The sequence below is a fragment of the Salvia splendens genome, chromosome 3 (genome assembly GCF_004379255.2).
Source record: "Salvia splendens isolate huo1 chromosome 3, SspV2, whole genome shotgun sequence".
Classification (NCBI taxonomy): domain Eukaryota; kingdom Viridiplantae; phylum Streptophyta; class Magnoliopsida; order Lamiales; family Lamiaceae; genus Salvia; species Salvia splendens.
The window spans coordinates 42403929-42428437 of record NC_056034.1 but is presented as its reverse complement, the minus strand read 5'-3'; the positions used below and the strand labels follow the sequence as shown (position 1 = coordinate 42428437).

At 36.1% G+C, this 24509-nt stretch overlaps 2 protein-coding genes and 1 long non-coding RNA gene across 4 annotated transcripts; 1 reads left to right on the top strand and 2 right to left on the bottom strand.

The window, feature by feature from the left end:
- Nucleotides 1–1971: 1971 nt before the first annotated feature.
- LOC121796147 (E3 ubiquitin-protein ligase HOS1-like) lies at nt 1972–11527 on the bottom strand. 2 transcript variants are annotated; one of them, XM_042194899.1, is made up of 9 exons: nt 11151–11527; nt 10643–11033; nt 9875–10009; nt 9615–9790; nt 8793–9200; nt 8486–8644; nt 6359–6841; nt 4248–4382; nt 1972–2388 (listed from the first exon to the last, which is right to left on the bottom strand). In XM_042194899.1, the coding sequence occupies exons 1-9, from the start codon at nt 11193–11195 to the stop codon at nt 2185–2187; spliced, it is 2136 nt and encodes a 711-aa protein (XP_042050833.1). In that variant the 5' UTR covers nt 11196–11527; the 3' UTR covers nt 1972–2184. The 2 variants fall into 2 exon arrangements, with proteins under 2 accessions (XP_042050833.1, XP_042050834.1); XM_042194900.1 differs by having other exon boundaries at nt 10643–11030.
- Nucleotides 11528–13248: 1721 nt separating this feature from the next.
- On the top strand, nt 13249–13940 carry LOC121796155. The gene is made up of 2 exons (XR_006049706.1): nt 13249–13362; nt 13650–13940. It is a non-coding gene; the product is annotated as an uncharacterized LOC121796155 (long non-coding RNA).
- A 1373-nt stretch (nt 13941–15313) lies between these two features.
- On the bottom strand, nt 15314–18523 carry LOC121796149 (transcription factor KUA1-like). Its single transcript, XM_042194902.1, has 3 exons — nt 17958–18523; nt 16368–16576; nt 15314–16040 (listed from the first exon to the last, which is right to left on the bottom strand). Exons 1-3 carry the CDS (start codon nt 18271–18273, stop codon nt 15528–15530), a joined length of 1038 nt encoding a protein of 345 aa, XP_042050836.1. The 5' UTR covers nt 18274–18523; the 3' UTR covers nt 15314–15527.
- Between the last annotated feature and the right edge of the window lie 5986 nt (nt 18524–24509).

Here is a 24509-nt window from a genome sequence, read left to right as displayed (position 1 = left end):
AAATCAAGGCTAATTTGTTGAAAATTTATAGTCAAAGACATACAATGATGCTCAAAAGTATGATACAGATGCACTTTTTAACTTTTGAGCATTATATACCTAACTTTTGTTCCTTTTGATTGACTATATAGAGTATTTTTTAACGACTTTAACAATTGTATATTTAAACGACTGAATTAAGTGTTGGTATCATATCAGTTTTGACATGGTAAATTCAAAGAGTATATCAAAATGATCAAGATTTAGTTCTAGTATATGAGTTAACTGCCAATTAGCTTTACAATTGTAGAAACTATATACTCCTTCCGTATCTTGTTAATAGAGGCATTTCTTTTCGGCACGGAGTTTAAGAATAGTGTGTTAAATGGATGGTGGAAAAAGTAAGAGAGAATAAAGTAAGAGAGATGAAGAAAGAATAAAGTAAAAGTGAGAATTACTTTTTGCTAAAAATATAAATGACTCAATTAACTTGGAACTTCCCAAAATAAAAAAATGACTTAATTAACATGGAACGGATGAAGTATAATTACTCTAACTCATTTTGTAAGTTAGAAATCTTATGGACAAATAACTTCGTAGTAGTTCGAATCTTCTCATGTTTAGCAAAGTCATTCAAAAGTAAATCATAGTATTATTATATAACTAGTTGGTACTTAACAAAACAAATAATCGATGTGGATGTGGTAGTATAATTTAAATGGCAGTGCTAAAACTTAAAACATTACATGAATATCCTTTCATCTCATATTTTTAGGACATAAAATAAACTTTATCACACCAAAACGTCTCATAATATTGATATCGCACAAACTCAATTATTTATTTTTCAAAACAAGATATTTTTTCACCATTTTCAATCAAATATATATATGTATGATTAGTCTAATTATTTACAAGAAAATGCGACCAGTCAACGAGGCACACGTGGGTGTAGCATGTGGAGGGTATCACCAGGAAAGAAGGATTCGGATTTTGAGTGGGCCAGCTTTTGTTCCACATTCGTGTGTAATTCGGGCCGGGCCTACAGATATTTGGGCCATGTGCAGTGCCTAGCTGGCCCATGTGATTTTATTATTGACAACCTAACTACACAATCTTTACTTCAAATCCCACCTTTAATTACTTCATTAATCATTTCTTCACAACTTTAGGTTGCTTACCACGTGCAATGTTCCCAACTCTTTTTCTGGACTATTTTGCCCTTATATAATCCAACTAGTATTATTTGTCTATATTATTATTATACTTGACTTAAAATATTCCGATTCTCCTTTCAGATCCATGAAAATATGTGTAATGTTATATATGCAATTTAAAGTAGTATATAATATATGGATTATATTATAGGTATGATTGTGGGAATGATTAACATGAGTATATTGGAGCATATTAATTTAATAAGTGGGTCATTATCGTTTTTATGAGAATATTATGATTGCTTTGAACTACCTAATGATTTCCTTGTCCAAATGATGAGAGGCTATCCACCTTTAATATTTTTTCTGTACTTTCCTTGATTCTTTCTTATTTTTTATGATGATTTAGAATGAATTTTGTGCTGTTATTTTTCTTTCCTGAAATAATTATATAGTTTCATGGAAGTTACTGATTTTATTATTTAAAATTGTAGAGAATCTATAGCTTATCTTGAAACGATTTATTATTTTGAGTTCGTTATATAGCTTCATGAAAGTTATACTACTTGTGTATTGTGTGTGATGTATGAAGGAATCATGTACCTATCTGAATTTATTTCTAAACTCGAATATTAAATTGCACAAGTGTTAAGTGACATGCTCGATTACATTTTTATGACTTATATTACTTTGTGGTCTAAGAAGTGGTATTAAAGTAATGGGCCAAATACTATTATTATTAACTCTTGAAATTCGATTTTTGGGTCTTACAATATTTGGGCCACTTAACCAAATGTCTACAATATGGTAGTGTATTGAGAGTTGCAGACACAAATAAAAAAGAGAGAAAATATAGTAACATCAGAAATGTTAAGTGTTGCAGACATGATTAACAACTTCAAATCTCGACTGTCTTACAAAATGTTAAATCTCATACAAAACTGCAGTCCGAGTGTCGGCATGGTTTCTTCGCGAAAGTCTCGGTAACAAGAGTAAAGAATACTAGAGGAATTTGCATACCTGTATTAGACAAAGTTTGCAATTCTGATTAAGGCTGATGATGTACAAAGCCATTGGTCTCCCATTGCTGGGGAAGTTTAAACAACAAATTGCCTAAGATTGGTTCCTGCACTGTTGGAGGTTTCGGTTTTGGTGGAATATTCTGGTCGCCGTTACACACCCCAGCTTCAGGCAACTTTCCATCTTTTAGTTGCTGCTGGAGGACATCCGGCAACAAATCAACACTTTGGTCCTGCAACGGGAAAGCAAAAAATGGTTTCATTGAGAATCGGAAAACAATAATACAACCACTGAGTCCAGGGGGACAACTTTCCAGTTCCACCTGTGTAAGCTATTGGACAAGCGCAAGACCAAAGGAGCGAAGCATATGATAAGAGGTGAACGAGTATGAAACAGGAAAAAATGCTGCTCCATCGGAATAGACAATAGCTATTGTGAGAATTAATAAAAATAATAAAATGAAACAGACTTGAGCGTTGAATCCACCTATCCTACCCAGCAAATATTGTTAGCCTAACTAAGATATATGTTCTGAGATCCAAATATGAGATGGATGGACATCTCATAGTTTGCTGAATCTCGGTAAGTATGTATAGATTATGAATTCTCGGAAATGGTTCACTAGTAACTGTTTTTAGAGCAGTGTTGTTAGGGTCGCGGGGGGCATCGGGTCGATGAGGTAAAAATTTGGGTCGCGGGTCGACAAGTCGACTGGGTCGAGAGACCCACAAATCTAGGCTAATTGTTTTGCCTTTTAATATTTAATAAAATAAATATATTGCTCTAATGTTTATAATATATCAAATAATATAAATGTAGACGCAATTCATGTTAATAGAGATAAAGTGGAAAATAGAAATGATCAAAATATCAAAACAATTCATAAGTCATAACACAATAAAAAATTAATACCATTGTCTAAAAATATCAAAACAAAGGAATATATGAAGGGTGGCAGCAAAAGATCTTTGAATTGTTTATTTGTTTAGGAGTGAAGAGGCTGAATTCTAAAGTGTAGAAAGTAGGTTTGAAAAGTTTGATGTGGTGCATGCATATATATAGAGAATTGTGATTCAGAGAGTCAGAAAACATGTGAGAGATTTGAGAAAATCAGAGATAGCATATGTTTAGGGCGACCCAGGCGACCCAACGGCGACCCTGTATCTCGATCAAGCCACCCATGTTGGGGCGGTGATGGTCTCGACCCGAGCGACCCGAACGACATTTTGACAACACTGTTTTAGAGATCACATTTTTTAATTTCATGTAAGCATTTTAACCTAAAACAGTGCTTCTAATATTTTTGTAATGCGGCTCTTTTCATCATTTTGTCCAGCAGAAGCATAGGTTTAAGTAAGTAATAATCCCGGTCAAAATAAGCAGATATAATCAAACCACATCTAGAAATCGAAAGATTATGCAAATCAATTTTAGGAATGCCCCCAGTGTTTCCTGAGAAGGCAAGGCCGTACTTAACAATGTTTATGCCGCATCTAAACCTGACTACGCCCCTATCAGGCACTAAGTCTACCATGCTACCTACATAGTACCTACCAGTACCCACCTTTTACAATATTTAGTAATTTAATAATCCCTCCGTCCCATTCAAAATGTCCACCTTTCCTTTTTAGTTTGTCCCACACAAGATGTCCACTTTTTATATTTAGAAACAAATCCCTCTCTCCTCTCTCCTCATTTAAATATTCAACTACTTTTTCTCTCTAATTATTTCACCTAATAACTCCTAAAATCCGGTGCCACTCAAGAATGTGGACATCTTTAATGGGACGGAGGGAGTATTTATAAATAATTGTGAAAGGTTCTTGGTGATTATTAACCTCTACATCAATCAGTAGTAGCAAATTAACTATTTGGCATATCATAACCAAAACACAGATAACAAAAGGTTCTAGAAAACCTTCAGTTATCAATCAAATAACAGTTCTAGCTGATTATTTGTTTCCAAATAAATTCCATGACATGTGATGGAGTAATAGAGCATTTCTGTTCAAGTAAAACAATTGCAGTTTTTTCTGCTACAACAGATATCATTTTATACTATCAAAGGAGTTATATAATATAAGAACTTACAACCAATGTCTTCCTCCAATGATTCAATAATTTTACTTTGTAAGCCATTTCTTCATTCTGATGCTTTGAGATGAAATCTTCCTCCAAAGTCTGAAGTTTAGAGTGCACTTGGTATGCTTCAACATATCGATATCTCTGCAACACGTAATAATGAAACTCATGCGTGATTGTTAATTAATCCATGAAAAGACTTCATAATGGCAGGAAAAGATCGGAAATAGACCCAATATTGAGTCTTCGACACTCAAGATCTAATGACTGAATAAACTAATTAACACAAACCAATGAACATAATTCTTTGGAAAATAAACCATGCAATCAATGTTTCTAAATGCAGGCTAGGGGAGAGCGTGGGGTCTAGCTGCCCTTCCTGGCAGACAAAGCACCACCTAGACAGCGCAGGGGTAGCGCCTGGATCTTCCTTTATTTTCTTAAGCAAAAATAATGATGAAAACAACTCTATTTTGGCCTTCATCTTTTAACATTTTCCTAAACTCTCTTTAAGTTGAGAATCAATCCCTTGTTTTAATCTTTAACCTCCAAAAGAAGACTATCATAGTTAAAACATCGAACATGGCTTGAGAATAGATTATTAAAGATATAAGCATTCAACCCATGAAATACAGTAAGTCAGACTTATCTTAATTGATATAGGAAACTTATATTTTATTAAAAAAAAGAACTAAAAGCCTTATCCCTTATAGCATAACTCAATACATTACTTGTTCAAATCAGGCAAGGGAAATGCAACTGCACTATATTTGACTACTAACTTCAAATCTAGAAATCAACACGATTCAACATGATTTAGTTTGATTTTGCTTCAGCCTTCAGTTACGCCATTTTGGAATGTTTCAACTAGCCTATCAGTGACAAATAAACCATACTTTCTCCTCATGTAAGCTCAGCTTGCAGGTTGGCAAAGCATCATGGCAATCAGAATTCCAATCCAAACTTAAAACAGATTGTGTTTTTTTAAAAAAAATCTGAATACCAGATGAGTCTGTTGTAAAACATTTAATATTATACAGTATTTAAGAAAAAAAGAGCATAAAGAAGCAACTGTTTGATTGGAAGGTAACCGGAGCACTGCATTTAAGGTATGAACTTAACAGACATGTAGAGGGAATAGAGGTAGAAGCATTCTCCAGGAGGTTGGATAAAGCCATTGGAGTATTATTTTCAATCCCTTCAAACAGGGAGTAGCAAGAGAATTTTAAATTTTAAATCAGGAGTGCCACCCCTTTCTTTTGAATATTTTGCCATGCCAAATAAAGAAAATACACCACCTTTATTCAGATGCAAAACAAGACTGGTGGTTAGAAGGAAAAGACTAAATCATTTTTCTTCCCGTTCTCTATCAGTACCAGACATTGGTCTAAAACACATTCTAAGGGTGGGTCATCTAGGTGCATATAAAGTACTATCAAACTCTTCTTTCATCATCGGGATTTTCTAGGTAAATTGCTTTAAGCCTTAATTTATTATCTTATGCACCAATTACTCTCGAGAACATTACAAAGTTAGCTAATGAGCGAAATGAACATCAGCTAAAGGAAAGTGAAAATATTTTAGGTAGAAGATAAGACTCTTATGAAAATCATTTTTGAATGATTTTAGATTGCCCCACAGCTCCACAGAGATGTGTGCAGGTCTGGGACGGGAGAAACCATGCCAAATACCTGACGACTTAACTGCTTTAAACTCTCATATCAAACTTTTCTATGAGGAAAGTGTCAAACAAAGAAATAACTAATTGATGGATAGGCCGTGACTCATGTACTAAGAAATTAAAATACAGACTTTGTAAACATAAGCTTTTTTAGAATAAATTGTTCAAGTACTGAAACCAAGGAGGACTCCTCATATAATGAGTTGAGCATAGATTTTATGGATATTCAGTAAGAACTACTGGTGTTATCAATCATAAGAGTAAGGATAGGAATAATGAACGATAGAATGCAAAGATCAAAACGATGGAAGTTTTGATTCTGTAGAAACTACTCTGTGGTCTTTTAATGGTGACTGCTACAGAAATAATTACCAAGATAAGCTAACAGAGACTAATAGAAACTGCAACTACAAAGTCAAAGATAAACAAGCACAAGTACCTGTAGATGGAAAACCACAAGAAGGCTTCCCATGGTTGATGTAGGGTCATTTTGTGCTACATCAAACATGCATTTATGAAGATATTTCTCCTCGTCGGCATTCCAAGGCAACTCAATCATTCGATCCACTAAGTTCCTTTTAATGCAAAGGCAGCAAATCTCAGAGACCAAAATCTCCAACCAGGTTAGCCAATTGCTAAGCTGTTCATTTGCTTCATCATAAGCATCTTTCAGTTTCTTATCCTTGACTTTTGTACAAATCATCCTCTGGTACATGAATGCCTCAGTCAGAAGTCCACACTCTACCCGGACCCGAACAGCAGTGACAGCTTCGCCAACTGAAACTAATGTTGCTCCCCCATCTCGCCCTGACCACCTCAGTACCATTAGAGCTGCATCAGGATTCTGTCTCTCTAACAGTGCCTGTGCAACCTTAGGATGGATATGTGGGCCTGCAATTTCAGGAAGGAGACGGCATGCTTCCTAGAAATACAAGTTGTGAAAATAATTAGTATAACGTGCATATCAAAGTAGCAAAAGACACAAACATGAAACGCAGTGATTGTGAAAATATTAGCCACAGAAATCTACTTCAACTAGGCACTTCATCATTTAGAATCCAAAGGATAGGTTAGGAATCAATCTAGAACTTGAAAGATGAAAACTAAGAGTTTAAGCCCCCAGCTGTTGAAACTGTCAGTCTAAGACTATCATGTACTTTTGACAAAAATACTATGATAATGTGTTCTTTGATAAATTAAATAGATAGATAATTAAGCATTACCATTGCAAATTAACATAGAATATATGGTCTTTTGAGTCTGTAACTGACGGGTTTGAACTTCAGTTTCTAAATTTATACTCCCTCCGTCCCTCTGTAGTAGAGGCATTTCTTTTCGGCACGAAATTTAAGAAAAATTATTTTTAAATGAGTTAAGTAAAAGGAGAATAAAGTAGAAAGGAAAAAGGAAAAAGGTAGAGAGATGAAGAGAGAGTAAAGTGTTTTTTGCCAAAAAAGGAAATGACTCGGCTACAGTGGGACAACCCAAAAAGGAATATGACTAGGCTACAGAGGGACGGAGGGAGTACTACTTTTTATCATTTAGGTTAGCTACTTTTGGACCTTGAATTGATAAAGCTCTTACACTAAAAATTGTTTTGCTTGCAAATTTTTATGTAACTTAAGAGCATCCGCAGCGGACGTCCCGACGGACGTCGGACCGGCGTGCCGGACGTCCGCCATTAGGCGAGCGCGAGGCGGACGCGGACGTCGCTTGCGGACACCGGAGTTCCGCGGATTTCCGACGACGTCCGTCGGGACGTCCGTCGTGACGTCCGCCATTGCGGGTTCCCGACAGACGTCCCTATTTTTAAATTTTTTTATAATTATTGTGGATGTCCGCCGGGATGTCCGCCATTGTGCAGTGGGATGTCCTTATGACGCGGCAGTGCAGTGGGATGTCCTTATGACGTGGCAGGAGGTGTTTTTGGGAAGTCCGTCGGGACATCCGTCCCACTGTGGATGCTCTAATGTTTGGCCTAGGAAATGCTTTAGTATTTCGATTTTCGAGGGGCAACAGAACTGTTTTAATGATAATACTAGCCAATGCTTCTTGCATTTCACAAATAACATGCTTTCTAGCAACAACGATTGACATCAAAGGTCTTATCATATTTATATCTTTTCTTCACTGTTCTTTCTTTTCAAACAAGGCACATATAAAAACAAATTATTTCTATGATGAGCTTAGTAAATGTAGTACTGTGGTACATGCTAAAAAAGTGATAATCAGGTAAGTAAAAGCCGTAGGGTCACTGTTATACAATGGTCATTCTAAACATGAGAACCAAAGCAAATATTCTAACAACTAGCTGATAATTGCTTGAAGGACAACAAGCATATAGTCAAAAACAACGAATGAGAGAACCAGAAAAGAACATAGTAGAAATAGCAGACATGCATTCAAACATATTCAGCACAAACCACAAAAAATAGCACATTCATCCACAATATTTCCTCAACTGTTCTGATGGTGAAACATCATCAGGTCTTCCTACATACTCCATTTCGGTAGCTGACTAGAGAAAATAATAAAACCAAAAGAGACTTTTAAGATAACTGTCTACCTCTAAAGCTTCATCAGTGTGGTCATCCAAAAGATAGAAGACAAAAGATTCCAGCAAAGAGTGCCTGGTTATACAAAATGTGATGGCAAAATCATCAACAATGTCCCTCCACTTATCTTCAGGGATTGTCCAGTGCCGATCAAAGAGAAAATATAAGAACTGCAAAACAGGTTAAGGAATGGTACAAGTGTACTTATGTGCAATAAAGAGAAATCTAATGAAGTTGTCTTCAATTTTTCACTTCGTGCAAAAATAATTTATAACTGAGGAATGAGTTAAACAAGCTGGATTGAATTTAATAGGATACAATAGCTTGCTTGGCAACCACCAAATTAGAATTTCCTTTTAGAAAGAGCAAGTCGACAGCAACTCGAAGACTTTCAAAAGGGTAGCATCCTGCCAATCCCTGTAACTTGGATAGAAAAAATGAATTTCCCACACTAGCCAGCAATGATGAAATTGCTAATTCCCCTTCATCTTGGTGACCGGATCCTTCATCCATTTCAAGGTTTGAAAGTGCATCTTCAATAAAGAGGCTAGATGTACTTTGTTCACCAGACCCCAAGATACCAGCAACTGAATCAGGCCATGCTCGGTAAATTGCTGCAGATTTCCTTTCACGAACAGATGAACTCCATGATGCAAAATCAGAAAATCTAAATCTCACATTTTCCAAAAATTGATGTCTAATGCACCAAGCCATGATCTCCAAGTGCTGTAAATTGATCAAGGCAATTATTGTTAAAATCTCAGTTAGGAAGACTGGAAGACATGATTCAGCAAGACCAGCATTCAAAATTAAAATCTTAAATTACACAGAATCATGCATCTGGTTAGGTTTATTCAGAAAATAATTTGTTAAAGAAATTTAGCTGTGTGGCACAACTGCACAAGTATAAAAGCAAACATAAACAGCCTTGGCATTACAAACCATTGTGAAAATTTAGGTATACAATGAACAAAATGGAAAAGAAACCAGACAAGATGCAACAGAAATATCTATGCCCGTGACTTTCTATACTGCATTGACTCTAATACACATAAAATCTTCTAAACAGATTCTAATGGATACATAAAACAATAACTAGAAAATATAGAGCTGACAAATCAGGAAACTTTGAACTTTTACCTGTTTTGTCTTCAATATACTCTCTTGAAGATGATTAAGGTCCTGAAGCATGACTGAAATAGAGCCTCTGAATGAAGACTCCAACACTTCAAGAACATTGGACATGCCAGCTAGCTTTGAAGAAATTTTCAGGAGAGAACTTAAATGACTTTTCATCTCTGATGCTGTTTGACTATCTATTATGAATGTCAAGGTTCACAAGTACTTGTAGCATCTGTCACAATTTGTAAATACTACTAAATAGATAAACTTTAGGATACATATTGCATTGAGTTCCTTCAAAATACTTTCGAAAGTCCGCCTGCACCAGTCTTTGACAACCTTCTCGTCAAGCAAAAGTGCAGTGACAGGATCACTTGATACAGCACTTTCATCCATGCATACATCTGTAATATCTGTATGCTTCTATTAAGGAGAACATGGAACAGAAAAAAAACTAAGGCACAGATAAAAGATAATCATCAAACCACTTTTCTTCAACTGTCAAATACTTCATTCATCCCAAAAAACTATAGCACGATTAATATATTTGGTGTCCCTCAAAAGTATAGAGCTTTCCTTTTTAGAACATGTCCCCACACTCTTCTTTATATTTCAACCTTCTAAACACATCGTATTTACCAAAAAAAAAATCACACTTCATCTACCAACAATTTTCTTAAGCCTTGTGTCCATCCAATGTGATATAGTGCCATGGCTTTGGGGAATGGGGACAGGGAGTAACAAAGAATAATTCAAAACACCTCAACTACTTAGAAATCCTAAATTGTTTGTATCCATGATAAAATGAACATGGAAAACTTTTGTCTGCAAAGCCCTTAAAGATAATACTTCCAGAAAAATTATGCTACAACGTGAACAGAAGCGAGTAGAAGCACACCCTGAAGGAAATCTAGGGAAAAAGTTAGCTTCAGTGATATTGATGGGAGGAGGCAGAAATGAAGCCCTTGCACAAAAGAGGATACACGTTCCGTGAATCCTTACTCCAACAATGAAAAAAAAAACACATATATAGCACTGAAGGATACAATGGCAAATCAAGGAAACTAGGTTGTTCTCCAAGGTGACATCGAAGAGCGAATACAAGCGTTGAACATCAGCAACAAGTTGATTCGCAGTATCCTCTTTATCTCTCAATCTATCATCATGCCTCTTAGAAATAAGACCTGCCTCAATACATTCGTAATAAAGGCGAAGGGGAAGCTCATTTCCCCCCTTTGGCAGGGACATTCGACAAATGGGGCAAACCTCACATCTTTGACTACATTCGTCGCACAAAGCAGCATGGCCGCAGGGGATAAGAACCCTTTGTACATTGCGGCCGCAGCTTCTCAAATCCCTAGTTGCCCTACACCGCTCTACTTTAGCTTCAGTGCACAACTCGATTGGATCAATCGACGCCAAACGAACTAACGCCTTCTAAAATCAAAGCAAATAGCTCTAGTATCAAAGCAACCTCCAACAAGGGTAAAATAACAAAAAAAACGACATAATTCGCAAGCAAATTCAGAAGCAGAATGAAATGAATAGGGATACCTGGGTGCGAGATGAGGTGGGTTCGTCGAACTTCCGACCAACCATTACTTGAGAGGGTTTGAAAGCAGCAAGAAATTGAAGGAGGTAAATGATAAATTAGCACAGGCAATAGGAATTCTCCCACAGTCTACTGCAACTGGGGCTGAAGTAACAAAAGAGAGAGAACCCAGTGGCAGTGGCAGTGGCAGTGGCAGTGGCTGGGTTTTAAATTATCAGGACCTCAATTTTAGGCCCTAACCTTAGAGTGTCCACAGTGGGGGAGCCGCGGCTCGTGGCTCGGGTGCGCGGCCCCCACTGCAGAGAGCCACGATTCGCAGCTGAGGGCAGAGAGCCACGAGGGAGCCGCGGCCCTCCACTGCAGCGGGACACAAAACGCGGCTGGGCTGTGAAATTTTTTTAATTATTATTTTCGAAAATTCTTTTATAAATACTACCATTTTCATTTCCATTTTTTCCACTCAATTTTATACTTCAACACCACAAAATCCTAATTAAAATCCTACCAAAGATGCAAGGTGGAGATGGTGATTCCCCGGGGTATGGAGACTCGGGATACGGCAACTTCCCAAATTTTTAGGCTAATTAAATTTGTTGTAGTTAAATTAAAAATATAATTAAAAAAAAGTAAACAAATTAATTTTTTTTGAAGAGGGCCACATTTCGTGGCCCTAGTTGTTTTTGTTTATTTACCATTGCGGAGGGCCATGGAGAGTCACATTTCATGGTCGGGCCAACTTTGGTGGCCTTCAAGGGCCACCATTGTAGACACTCTTATGCTGATTTTTTATACATTTATATATATAAACTTGTGATTTTTCTGTCTTAAAAAATTATTCTATTCAATTTATACCAAATTTTCTTAAATCATAGACATAATTTTCCCAAAATTTAGATCAATAAAAAATTAGAAAGTAGTACTATAAAAATTATACAAATAATATACCAAGAACAAGGATCGATCTATGACCATACTTTCATAGTTTTCTTTACAAATTACCCTCCATGAGGCGTGTATTTTGTAAAGCTAGTAAATACAAATATGATTTATTTTAATGCTATTTATTTTACTAATGGAAGAAATATACAGTATCACTTAGTTTTATTATATAAAGTGATTATAAATAAATATATGTAAAAGAAATTAAAAAAATATGTATATTGCTATGGAACGAACAAAATAAATAGAAATGTTTTTTATATTTTTGTTTAAGATAGGCGATTTTATGTTATAAAACAATGTTATACTGAAATGCTTATTTGAGACACCCACCACCCCGTACTAGAGAGATGAGATAGGCATCTAAATCTTACAATCCAATGATTATCTCCATTTTCAGTATCTCTATAGTACATCTTAAGCTCATAAAATTATCATATTTATTATTTTTCCTTAATATTATTTACAATTCTGATTAATTATGACATGCCAAATATTTATAAATAAAAACTCAAATTAAGACACAAAAATTACATATATAAAAAAATGGGTAATTGAAGCTAGACAAGACCGTCTACGGTTATGGCATGATAATACAAAGTTAGCAAGCCACCACTATTGGTACTTTGGTAGTATTTGAAGAGGAATCTTGAGAAGCACTTTTCGATCTCTTTCCTCATTTATAATTTTGATTTTGCTCGTCTTCTTTGATAATTTTGATTTCATCATTTTCTTCTTGGAAGATGTTTTGTGCATCTTGAAGTATAAGTATTTGTTTGGCTCTACTCGTTCCTGCATTTGGCTTCAATATTATTGTACTAGTTAGTATAGAACTTCACCCTGTCGAAGTGGGCTTGAAACATACAGCTGTTACGCTTGGGGCGTTTGAATATGTGTATAAGTAAACTATGGATATGGGCCCTTTTCACTTTTCCCACCCTCATATTGTCATATTGGTTTCAACCTTTGTAGTTAAAGGATGTTTGGTACCAAATTGGGTGTCTCTAGTCCAACTAGAAAAGCAAAGCGTGCCCTAAAAAAATGGCCAACCTTTTTTATAGAATGACAAAAATGTCCTTCATTAAAATAAGAATTTTCATTTATGTCCTACATCTAACCCTACTTGAGATTACGGATATAAATAAAATCTTTCTCGCTCTCCCACTCTCCCGTTCCTGCCATTGTAGGCGCTCCTAAAAGAACATAAAAACAAAGCAAATTTTTAACCTGGAGTGCACTTGCTTGGTGTTGAGATCAGCATCCCTATAATGAAAGGTTGGTCTTCAAATGTGTTGTATGTTGTAAGCATTTTTGTATTAACGTCTCTCTCGTGTATGCATCTCTCATTTGGCTTGTGTTGCTAGTACCTGCCTCCTAACAATTGTTGTGCCATTGCTGCGTTTTTTTGCAAGCCATGTCAGATTGTTTACAATTATTGTTGGAACGATGTAATTTTTCACCCTATGACATTATTCAAATCAATGCACAATGTAAATAATTTGTTCCTGATAATGCAACTCTTGACAACAACCTTGAATTTTACAAATATTTACAAATGACAGGAAGAAACATTGGACGGTCTAGCGGACCAAAGGGTGACAGGAAACGTAGGAGTTGGTCAGATAAGGAGGAAGAAACTCTTATCATGTCCATGAAAGAACTTGTTGCTAATGGATGGAAATCGGATAATGGTTTTCGTAATGGATACATGAAAAGGATCGAAGAAGACTTGCGTCGGCAAAACCCGAAAACTGATCTGTAAACTCCAATTTCTTAAAAATACTTTTAGACATCAGCAACCATAACACACCTCACCATTTTAATTCAATATGTGATTTTTATTTTCTTCTTAACTTTTTGTCGTAAACTCATTGCACTAATCTCTTAAACAAATCCAATATAGACATAGGCAGCGAGATTAGACAAAATTCTCCTAATTTATCAACATGAAATTTGTGTCGAACTAAGTAATAAGATTACACATTTGTTAGATCAGTTACTAGGTGAGAAACACAATCTATTAAAAACTACCTTTACTTGCAACTTTCATCTTTAACCCAATTTGACCCATTTTATAATTTACAAATTGAATTAGTAGAGCAAAAAGGTATTTCACAAACCAAAGTAAGCTATTAAATGAGGCGATTACACCCAAAATTTATAGAAATAAATGCCCACAAGTGACATCGAATTGTATGGATTCGACATGGAATAACGAAATTGGGGCTGAATAACAGACTACCATGTCCAGCAATAACAAATTGGATTCAATTGAGAATGAGCTGCACAAATTAGACGGTAAAAATTGGAACAAAATTACTCACATAATCACAATTAGAACCCCGACGGACTAGTTAGCCGAAGGGGGATGATAATGGGGGTTACCTGCTTTCGCCGGGCATCTTCGGCGTGCATCGCTTGTGGAAGTCGAATAATCGGCGTGGTGAACGAGCTATACACTGCCAACTGGAAATTGTGTGGATGAAATGAGAGGAAGAGAGCTAAACGACGGAAGGATATGGGTAAAATCGTCTCCAAAATTTCAATCTAGGTTGTTGCATCGGGGAAGAGTGCCTTATCGCAATTGAAAAGAGGTATTCAGTTTCTCATTGAACTGTGATACCAATCTCAAAATCTTTCGGGGTCAGCGTGTTTATACCGGGTTGTGTGTAAAAATCGATTTTGTAACCAAACAGAAAAATAAACATGGATAAGGGCCCATATCCACCCTTTTCTAGTTATTCAAACGCCCCTGGGATAGGATAGGATAGGAGATTGAGTGGATCCTTATTAATGTGCCTATTGTTTTCTTCACAATTTGGAGTTAAGCAAACATATCGTAACCTATTTGGAGTAGCGTTCGTTTCTTCTATGTTCTCTTGTTCTTCTCAATCATCATTAGTATTACTCTATTAATTAGTATGCTCTATCAGATTATATGACCGCGACTACACAATATGAAAATCAAATTAAATGAAACTATAAATAGGTGGGATTTGGATTACCTCAAATTAAATTTAACCTCATCCAAACGCAATGAATTAGTCAACTTTTATTATCAAACCCGCACCATCACGCCTTTCCAAAGCCTCTTTTGACTATTATCTTTCTTCACAAAGCTACATTTTTCTCCATTATTTGTAAATAAACTCAAATCTTTACATCACACATATATGGTGCATAAATATAATTATACACATTTCCAAGCTCAAAAGACAATCGGAAGTTGTGAAAGATTCAATAATTTGAAAAACAAGTCTTCTGGTGTCTACAAAGTTGAGGCTGAGTTAATCCCTTCCTAAAACACACTTATTATGACTACCTAACAAATAAAATTATAACTTAACCAACCCACTCTAAACACTATCATCTTCTTCTATTAACAAAGAGACCTTCAAAGTGATCCCATATCACAATCAACATGTTCCTTTTTCACCATTCTAGAGGGCATGGATTGGATTGTGACTATTAGAGTTCATGCCTGAAGTGCCAGAAGCTGGATTTGCCTGAAACGCGGACGGCCTCGTTGAGCCTTCCACGAGTTTAAGAGAGAGGGCTGACGGCCCACCGTCGCCGATGGATTCGCCTAAGCTCAGACTGGACATGCCGACAAGCTCGTCAACGTTGATGGGGCTCTTCGAATGGACAGCAGTTGGCTTCACCACTTCATGGGTTTCGGCTTTGACAGGCTCGGTAGTGTATCCTGGCCAAAACTGGATGGGCGCCGGGAAGAGTGGAGCGACATAAGCAGGATACATGACGGGGTAAGGATATTGGGAGCCCTCCAGGTTTGTCAGAGCAGTGTCCCCGTCGTTGGAGTTTGCAGATTCCATGGACTCACATTCTTCATCCATAGCAGTAGGTGCTGCTGCTAGAGTGCTGCTTTGTGCCTCAGCTTGAGAAGGGTTCACGGGGAGAAAATCTCTTGACACCAGAGTATTATCGGTTGCTTCCTAATTGAAAGATATGTTGCAACAAGTTTATAAGTTGCCCAAAACTTTATAAACCTTAACAGCATAATTCAACCACAAAACTAGCCCTACTATGTGTATTTGTCCAAGCACATTTCATTGAGAAATATTTATCCACAATCATTGATGGCTTTTTGCAGAGCTCGAAATGGTCTATCTAATCAGATCGATAATTTTTTCCATATGAAGTGGATAAGTGGTGCCATCAGTTCCATAGGCACACATCTTGTTTTGCATATAGCTAAATATCAATGAGGACTTACTAAATTTGTAAATATACACATAGAGCTAAGAAAGAATGAGGCTTACTTCATCGACAACAATATCAAATAGGCTTGAGCGTCTTTTCCTCCTAGACATATTACTTTGTCTGATGAAGTACTTTTGGGCATGGCTAGCAACCTGAGTAGGAGTTCTAGACATCACATAGTTCCGTGCAATGCCACGCCAATCACCTTTGCCGAGCTTTTGCAAGCCAAGCAGAAATAACTTATGTTCGTCTTCTGTCCAAGGCACTCCTGGAAAATAAAAATACAATTACTTTGAAGTAAATTCACAAGCAATAATGTCAACTGAAATGCGAAAGGCAAAGGAAAAGGAAAAGAACATTTACAAAAGCAACGAGCAAAAGCATAATGGTGGAATTTTTAAATGGAACAAACTTCTTGAATGGCAATAACTAGTGTTGAAAACTTCTAAACTGAAATTTGATCATGGACAAAAGATACAAGGCACCTATAGGAGTACAATATGACATAGCCCGAATTCAGTATCTCTTTGAAATCCCAACCCTAAAAACCTCACCTGCATTGCCCAGTTGCCATCTCTTTTGAGAGTGTAAGCATCAAAACTTGCAACTTCTAATCATGTGACTCGACCGTTGTTTTTACAGAGATTTTGACAACCTTAGTTCTGCACATAATCATTTTCAGCATCTATGTTTTTTCCTTATCTGAAGCAGCCATTATGGACACTCAAAATAGACACGGATTTGCAGGAATGGTTAAGATTAAGACAGTGAAATTTAACGAATAACGAATATGTCGTACCACGCTTACCAGATAAACCAGAGTGTTATCCCCACCAATAATCACACTTACCAAGCCTAACAATGTCATATATACCACTGAAAATCGCACAACTCATCATCTCATTCAATTCTCTATAGAAATGTAAGAAAAAGAACATGAAAAAACTAGTCATTATTATATTTTCTCCGCCTTCATTCAACGCCTATTTTTGTCTTTTTCAAGCACTTCGCAAGTTTCCACGTAATCCAAACCCACACAGATACCATACATATACACGAGAGCGCAATTAGTTCCTAAATGTAAGCAAAAATCACATTAGATGACGACAAAAAACAGCCACTTTAGTTCAGATTCCTAAACCATTCTTCCCAGGACGCAACCAAACAGTTGAATTCAGAAACCTAAATAGCCTAATAATAGCACAGCAGATGCACACAATCAGATTGATTAACAGACATGTTATACGAAAGCACATGCAACTGAAACTCCCAAAATTGTATACAAAAATCAGCAAATTAACATGGATAGATGCAAATTAGGTACCCCCAAGCATCCTTTTCCGTTTTCCTCAAATATACCAACAAAAAGGAAATTCAGTCTTACACCAACCAACCCTTATCCAAACTCTCCAACACCCTACACTAAAACCATACGCTTACAAAAACATTCAAAACGATCGATTACAACAACACATCATCCATTTCTGGCAGTAACCTCGATTCAATTTTATCCAAAATCAATAGTAAATCCCCAAATCAGTCAGATCCACACACAAATTATAACAGCAAAATCACCAAACCGAATAGAATCAAACTTCTATAACTAAATAAACACAAAAAAGAATCAAAATCAAAATTAAAAATACTACCTTTCTTCCTCTCGCGGCTGGAGGAAGACCCAGCAACGAAGTCTTCAGACGCGTAGCCCTCGGCGGCGGCGGAGCCAGCAGAGGGGTGGTCGGGGGTTTCCGCCGGAGAGTCAAGAGCAGCGCCGCTTAGCGGCGTGGCGCTTCCACTTCCACTTCCGCCGCCGCCGCCGCCCATGTAATGGGTCAAGTTGCCCATACTCGCGCTCTTCCGAATCGAGCCATCGATCAATCGGACTCCGAACAGCTTCACCCCTCGATTCGGACACGTGCGGGAATTGTGGCCGTTGTGGCTGCAATGCGAGCACCTCCTCGTCATTGCCGAAGCAGCGATGGAAACGGGAGGAGCTCGATTTGGTACAAACCGGATCGTTGATTTAATTTTTTTAAATTTTCTAAGATCCGATAGAAAATGCGATTTGTTGGCTATGTGACTACACCGAGCTCTGGTGTGTGTGGATACAGATATAGATATATAGAGAGAGAGGGTCTGATCCAAAGAGGGAGACTCAGGAGTGAAAAGGAGAGAGAAGTTTGTGGGTGATTTGCGTGTAATAGTTTTATGGGTAAGATTTGTCTGTAGATGTAAATGTATATATATTCTGTACCTCACTCGAATGTATAGACCAAGTGGATAAAATCGAGACATCAAATCCTTATCGATTATCCTAATTAATTGATTGTGCTCATTCAATTTTAAATTATTGCAGCATGATCCTTATTTTTAAAATAATAGTAGTACCATATTTAATATTTCCTGCATTTTTCTTTTTGACATTTTCATTTGGTGATTTAAAGTGTGGTGGAGTGTTATTTTATGACATAATAATGAGCATTTTGTACTGTGAAAAAGAATTAAGATGAAATGGATTAGTAATGTGGAATAGGTTTGTTAATATTTTAGATTCGATGTTGTTTCGTTTAGAAGGGAAAAAAAATCGTTTCCTTGTCACATGTTTTGTACTACATGTGCTGCCATGCCATGAGAGATTTTTTTTTAAACAATATTATCCTTCTAATCTAATATACCTTATTCTGAAATGAATGGAATAGTTTTTTTATCAGATCCTTTTGGCATCAAACCAAATGGAGCAATACAATATTGCAACAGGAGTTATTCACCCTCCCAAAATTCATCAGAGTCAACATTGCATAACAATTCACGAAGTTAGATTTAAAAATAACTAACTAAAATTATATAGATATACGTGGTAATAATTGTTTAAAAGATGCAAGGTGTATTTTTTTAATTATCATCAACATATAAATATTAGTATAATTTTGTATGACTTTATAATTAAAAAAGTTGTACAGAACTTTATATGTTAAATTTGAACTTTAAAAAATATTAATAAATTTAGGCTAATTATATCTTCAAGGGTTTATGGATCAAATGGGAAAAGAAATAGTTGATAATAACCGGAAATGTGATCAATAATTGTATAAAAACATGGTGTACTATGATAATATTCTTTCGAATAGCCTAATAACGATGCAAGCCCATTTACAAAAATTGAACCCAAAAAGTTACAGGGGAGGGGAGTGATCAACTGCTAACTCATCATTTAATTACTAACTATTATTAATTTAAGATCATAAGATTTTAGAAATCTTGTAGTATAAAATTTACCGCGTGCAAATTTTGTTTTCATTAATTAAATCGAAAGAGATAAAAAAAACTACCAAATTAGGATTTTGGATGAAAATGTCAATATAGCGTTTCGAAAATATCAATACAATGCTTTGAGAATGTTAACACATCGCTTATATTGACATATTTTATATATTATGTTGACATTTGTTGCTGTACGAAAAAATTAAAAAATTTTGAATTTTTTTCAAATTTTGACATCGGAACATATGGAAGTGAGATCTCGTTAGAATCCTTATGAAATTATCTTTAATTTGATATATGTTGTGCGAAAAAATAATTTAAATCAAGAAAGTTACATGCATTTTCATGTTATGGGATATTTTTCAAAAGTTAGTTATAACTAATTTGTTGTAAATTGACATTAATACCCTTATTGACGTTTTTTGTTAATCGTATTGATATTTCGGGGCTGATGGTCTAGACACTTGATTTGAATATCTAATGGCTATTATTTAATTATAGTTAGCAATATAACACTTCCCATAAGTTACAATACAAAGATATACTTTAAACTTTATTAGTATGATTCTATATCATCTCTTAACAATGTATCTTAAATTGACCATCACAATCGAAACAGAAGACTCAATGGACCTAAGGCTAATTATAATGTAAAATTGGGGTTGATTAGTTATAGGAATTAAACAAAAAAAATGAAATTATATAGTAAAAGATGTGCAACTAAATACTCCTCTCGTTCCTGAAAGTTTGTCACACTTATTTTCTGCACTCATTTTGTAAAAATAATACTCCGTAATAAATAGTTAAAGTGAAGAGAGTGTAAAGTAAGTAAGAGAATTATTTAGTTAAAACTTTTATCTTTATTATTCTCTCTCTTACTTTACTCTCCCTCACTTTAACTATTTATTATTATTTTTATAAAATGAGTGTAGAAAATAAGTGTAATAAACTTTCAGGGATGGAGTATATATAACTAGAATTGAGAATTTTGACCGTATCATTTGATCCAAATGGACAATAGGCTTACTTTATCAACCACAGTTTTTAAATATGGGCAAAAAAGTGCCTATATATTTTATGTGTAGGTAAACATCCATTTCTTATACCTTACCAACTTGTTATTAATAATACCCTACATAGAGGATCAGATGAGATCGTAATTTCATACTAGAGGAAGTGCTATTGATGGTTTCCTTTCTACATAACTTAATATTCAGTCGGTAACTGAAATGGTTAGAGTTTTCTTTTACAATTAATATAATTATTTTTGCTTTTATATGACTAGAAAATGTTGCTTTGATAGTCTCTTCACCCTTGTATGTAATAGTCCGTACTTTATTATGAAAACGTTAGTGTTAATGTTTAGATGAACCCCTTCAAAAATACATTTGAATATTTGATATGAAATCTAAAAGTTTTAGAGTTTACATTTGATTACATTTATCTAATAAAAATATATGGACCTACTCTTCACTCTAACTATTTTTATAATTTTCTTAAAATACTTAAAAGTAAATGTTGGAAGAAAAATGTACCATCCATGCTACTATGGGACTATGGGAAAGAGTGAGTAATAAATTAGTAGTAAAAAAACTCAAAGGCAAGAAATATAAGAGTGTGGTTCCGTCCAATTTTCTACGTAAGTATTCATAGTCCATAGATGTGGTTGAATTGTGTCCAATTGTACAACCATTATTCGGTCTAATTTATATAAAATCCGCAATCTAAAATTCAAGCAATCAATTACTTCATTAAATTGATGGTCCACGCCAATATATATGGCTCCATCTCTCATTTGAACAAATTCTAAATCCCAAATTTTTTTTATAACCCTGACCCTGTAAACAATAATTTTATAGTACTACAATTCTTTCTCTAGCTTATAAGCTGAACTATATAAACACTTTCACAATTTAATAACCTCTTAGTACATTACATTTATAAGCCATTGAAACAAAAACATGTCATGATAAAACATACTTAAGACATAGTTTGTATTAAAAAAGAAAGTCCACCTCGTTTGTATTAATTCTCAAACTCTCTTTCCATTCCGTTCTCAAATAGCATGCAAAAATAACATTTATTTGAAACAATATAACGCTAAATTAGACTTTAAGAAAAATAAATTAAATTAAAACAATGCATGTATCCAGAGTGATCTTTCTTAGGAAATTCTGAAATATTCCGTGACTTTAGAATGTCGTCTTCATCCTGCGATTGATTCTTTTGACGGCCGCCCGAGCTTCCTATCTTCATCGGCCCAACACGAATAATAACAGCCGAAAACCTTTTCTCCTTTATTATTATTATGAAAAGCGCAAACTTTAAATTAGCTGGTCCAATAGTAATTCCTTGTTTAATAAAAAGCCCAAAATCAGAGAAGAGAAACTCTCAATTTAATCCAAACGGTCGACTCATTTCTCAGTACTACAACCAAACCAGGCTCTTCAATTTCTCAGGGCAGGAATCACTTCTCTCTCTTCCCGAGCTCACCTTCATTTCGGCCGGCGCATCTCTTTCTCTTCTCCCTCTTTCCGCCTCTCTTAGCTTTTCTCACGCCCAAAGCAGAGAATCACCCAAAATCGATTCATGTAGATGATTTGGGCTCTTTACGAGAGGCTCTTTCAACACTAATAAGAATTGGGCTTCGAAAAGAGGAAATGTTAAACTATTATACCACTTTTATGAAAAATTGCATAATCTAAATATGGATTACCAATATATTTTCAGCTCATATATATATATATATATTTCATATTTATATATACACATACTATAATAATAATATCTCATATGTACCGCAATAAAAAATATAATCCTACAACCTTTTGTTAGTAGTATTATTTACATAAATAAATGTGTTTGTATATAACTAAAATTTTTACTACATAATTTTTAAAAAAAACGTATGACTATAATGTAATTTTTCTATGTGAATATAAACGATTATATATTCACTGAAATAGATTAATATGCAAATAAATTTAAATTATTGTCATGCTTTATATATATATATATAATGTATATATCATATTTATTGATATACATAATCAGTAAGGATCATCTTAGTAACATTTTATTTTTTATCAACTGTATATATAAGTTATTATTATTATATTATGTGTAATATATAAATACATATTTATTTATGTGTATAAAAGTAAGAAAAAGAAAATCATACACATAAAATAATATTAACAAAATGATGTAGGATTACATTTTTTATTGCTGTACATGTTGGATATTACTATTATTGTAAGTGCAAATATAAATATGAAATATATATAGAAGCTGAAAATATATTGAATGTCGATATTTATATTATGCGATTTTCCATAAAAGTGGTACAATGAATGCCTTCTAAGACCATCCACAATAGGCGTCCAGCGACCGCCCAGCCGAGCGCCGGCGCTGGGCGGTCTATTGCAGCCGCCCAGCGGCTGAGTGGAGAGAGAAACCGCGCAGCGCTGGGCGCAGGGACAGAGCCAGGAAATTATACTAGGAGGGGCAAAAATATTAACATACAAATAAATAATATATACATTAAAATAAATAAATAAATAAATAAATACATTAAAATATTAACATATAAATAAATAAATATAAAAATCATATATATACATTAAAATAACATAGTATATTATTTTAGAGGATGATAAGCCTAAGCGTATGTCAGGAGAGAGGCAAGTAAAAATTATTTTTTTCTCAATTAGGAGGGCAAATTAGGTGAATATCTATATGTTTAGGTTTTATAATATATATATTTACATGGTTATAGAAAAATGAGGTGGGGCATTTGCCCCTTCTCACCCTATTATAGATCCGTCCCTGGCTGGGCGGTTATGTGGCGCTGGGCGGTCGGCTGGGCGGTCCGTTCGGCGCTATTGCAGCGCCCGGATCGCCCAGCGCACCGCCTAGCGCGAAAATTAAATTTTTTTTTCCGAAACACTATATATACGCGCTTTGCTCGTCATTTTCATTCGCACCACTTGTTTTAACGAGTACTCTCTCTATCTTAATTTCTGTTCAAGATCAACAACGGGAAATGGATCTCAACAACGAGCCTAGTTCCGGGAGTAGCGGGTCACAAACTCCGACGATCACTGTGGGAAGTGGATGGGGTCAGGTGCCCGGGTACTACAACATGTACCCGTGGCAGCAGATGATGCCCGGGGCCCCAATGGGGGGGAGTCCGCCGGGGGGTTTCCGCCGATACCGGGGTGGGTACCCGGGATGCAGATGATGCCCGGGGGAGCACCGGCGACACAGTGGACTCCGGGGGTCGTACCGGCTACACAGGGGACTCCGGGGGTCGTACCGGCTACACAGGGGACTCCTGGGGGGGTCCCCGGCGACGGCGGGGGATGTCTATCGCCCCAGTTTTGATTTTTCGACTGGGTCTTCGCACACATCGACCCAAACACCCTTGGGGTTTGATAGTTTCTCCTTAGATGAGTTGGGGTTTGATACTCTCGGAGCTCCAGAGACTCTAGTTCAAGGGGGGGGGGGGCAGTGCCGGGGCGTGGCGCCCCAAAGACGAAGGGCAAGAAGAAGGTCGGCGAGTCGTCGCAGCCGGGTGAGGAGGAGGTACGGAGGAGGTGGACGGACGACGAGAACGTCGCGCTCAGCAAGGCGTGGGTGAGTGTTTGCGACGATCCTCTCGTTTCGAACGAGCAAAGGATCGTCAACATGTGGGGCAAGATAGCAGCAGCCTACCAGAGATTTTGCCCGGAGGGGAGGCCCCGCAACGGGGAGGATTGCCGGAAGGGCTGGAACCGAATCAGGGCGGCGGTCTCCCGATTTTCGGGTTTGTACACCAACGCACTCCGCATGATGAGCAGTGGCCAAACGGAGGATGACTGCAGGAGAATAGCGGAGAAAGCCTTCCCACTGAAGGGTTTATACAAGGACTTCACCTACTGGAACTGCTATCTTGTACT

Bases quoted from the DNA above. Each gene is read 5' to 3' on its own strand.
- LOC121796147 (XM_042194899.1), bottom strand. From the start codon at position 11,195: ATGGTTGGTCGGAAGTTCGACGAACCCACCTCATCTCGCACCCAG. The intron at 8,645-8,792 runs GTATCCTATTAA...CCTGTTTTGCAG, and splicing joins TGGTTGCCAAGCAAGCTATT to TTCTTATATTTTCTCTTTGA. The intron at 2,389-4,247 runs GTAAGTTCTTAT...TTCCCGTTGCAG, and splicing joins ATTGGAGGAAGACATTGGTT to GACCAAAGTGTTGATTTGTT.
- LOC121796149 (XM_042194902.1), bottom strand. From the start codon at position 18,273: ATGACGAGGAGGTGCTCGCATTGCAGCCACAACGGCCACAATTCCCGC. The intron at 16,577-17,957 runs GTAGTATTTTTA...TTTATTTTCCAG, and splicing joins CAGCCGCGAGAGGAAGAAAG to GAGTGCCTTGGACAGAAGAC. The intron at 16,041-16,367 runs GTAAGCCTCATT...TCTTTCAATTAG, and splicing joins TTGATATTGTTGTCGATGAA to GAAGCAACCGATAATACTCT.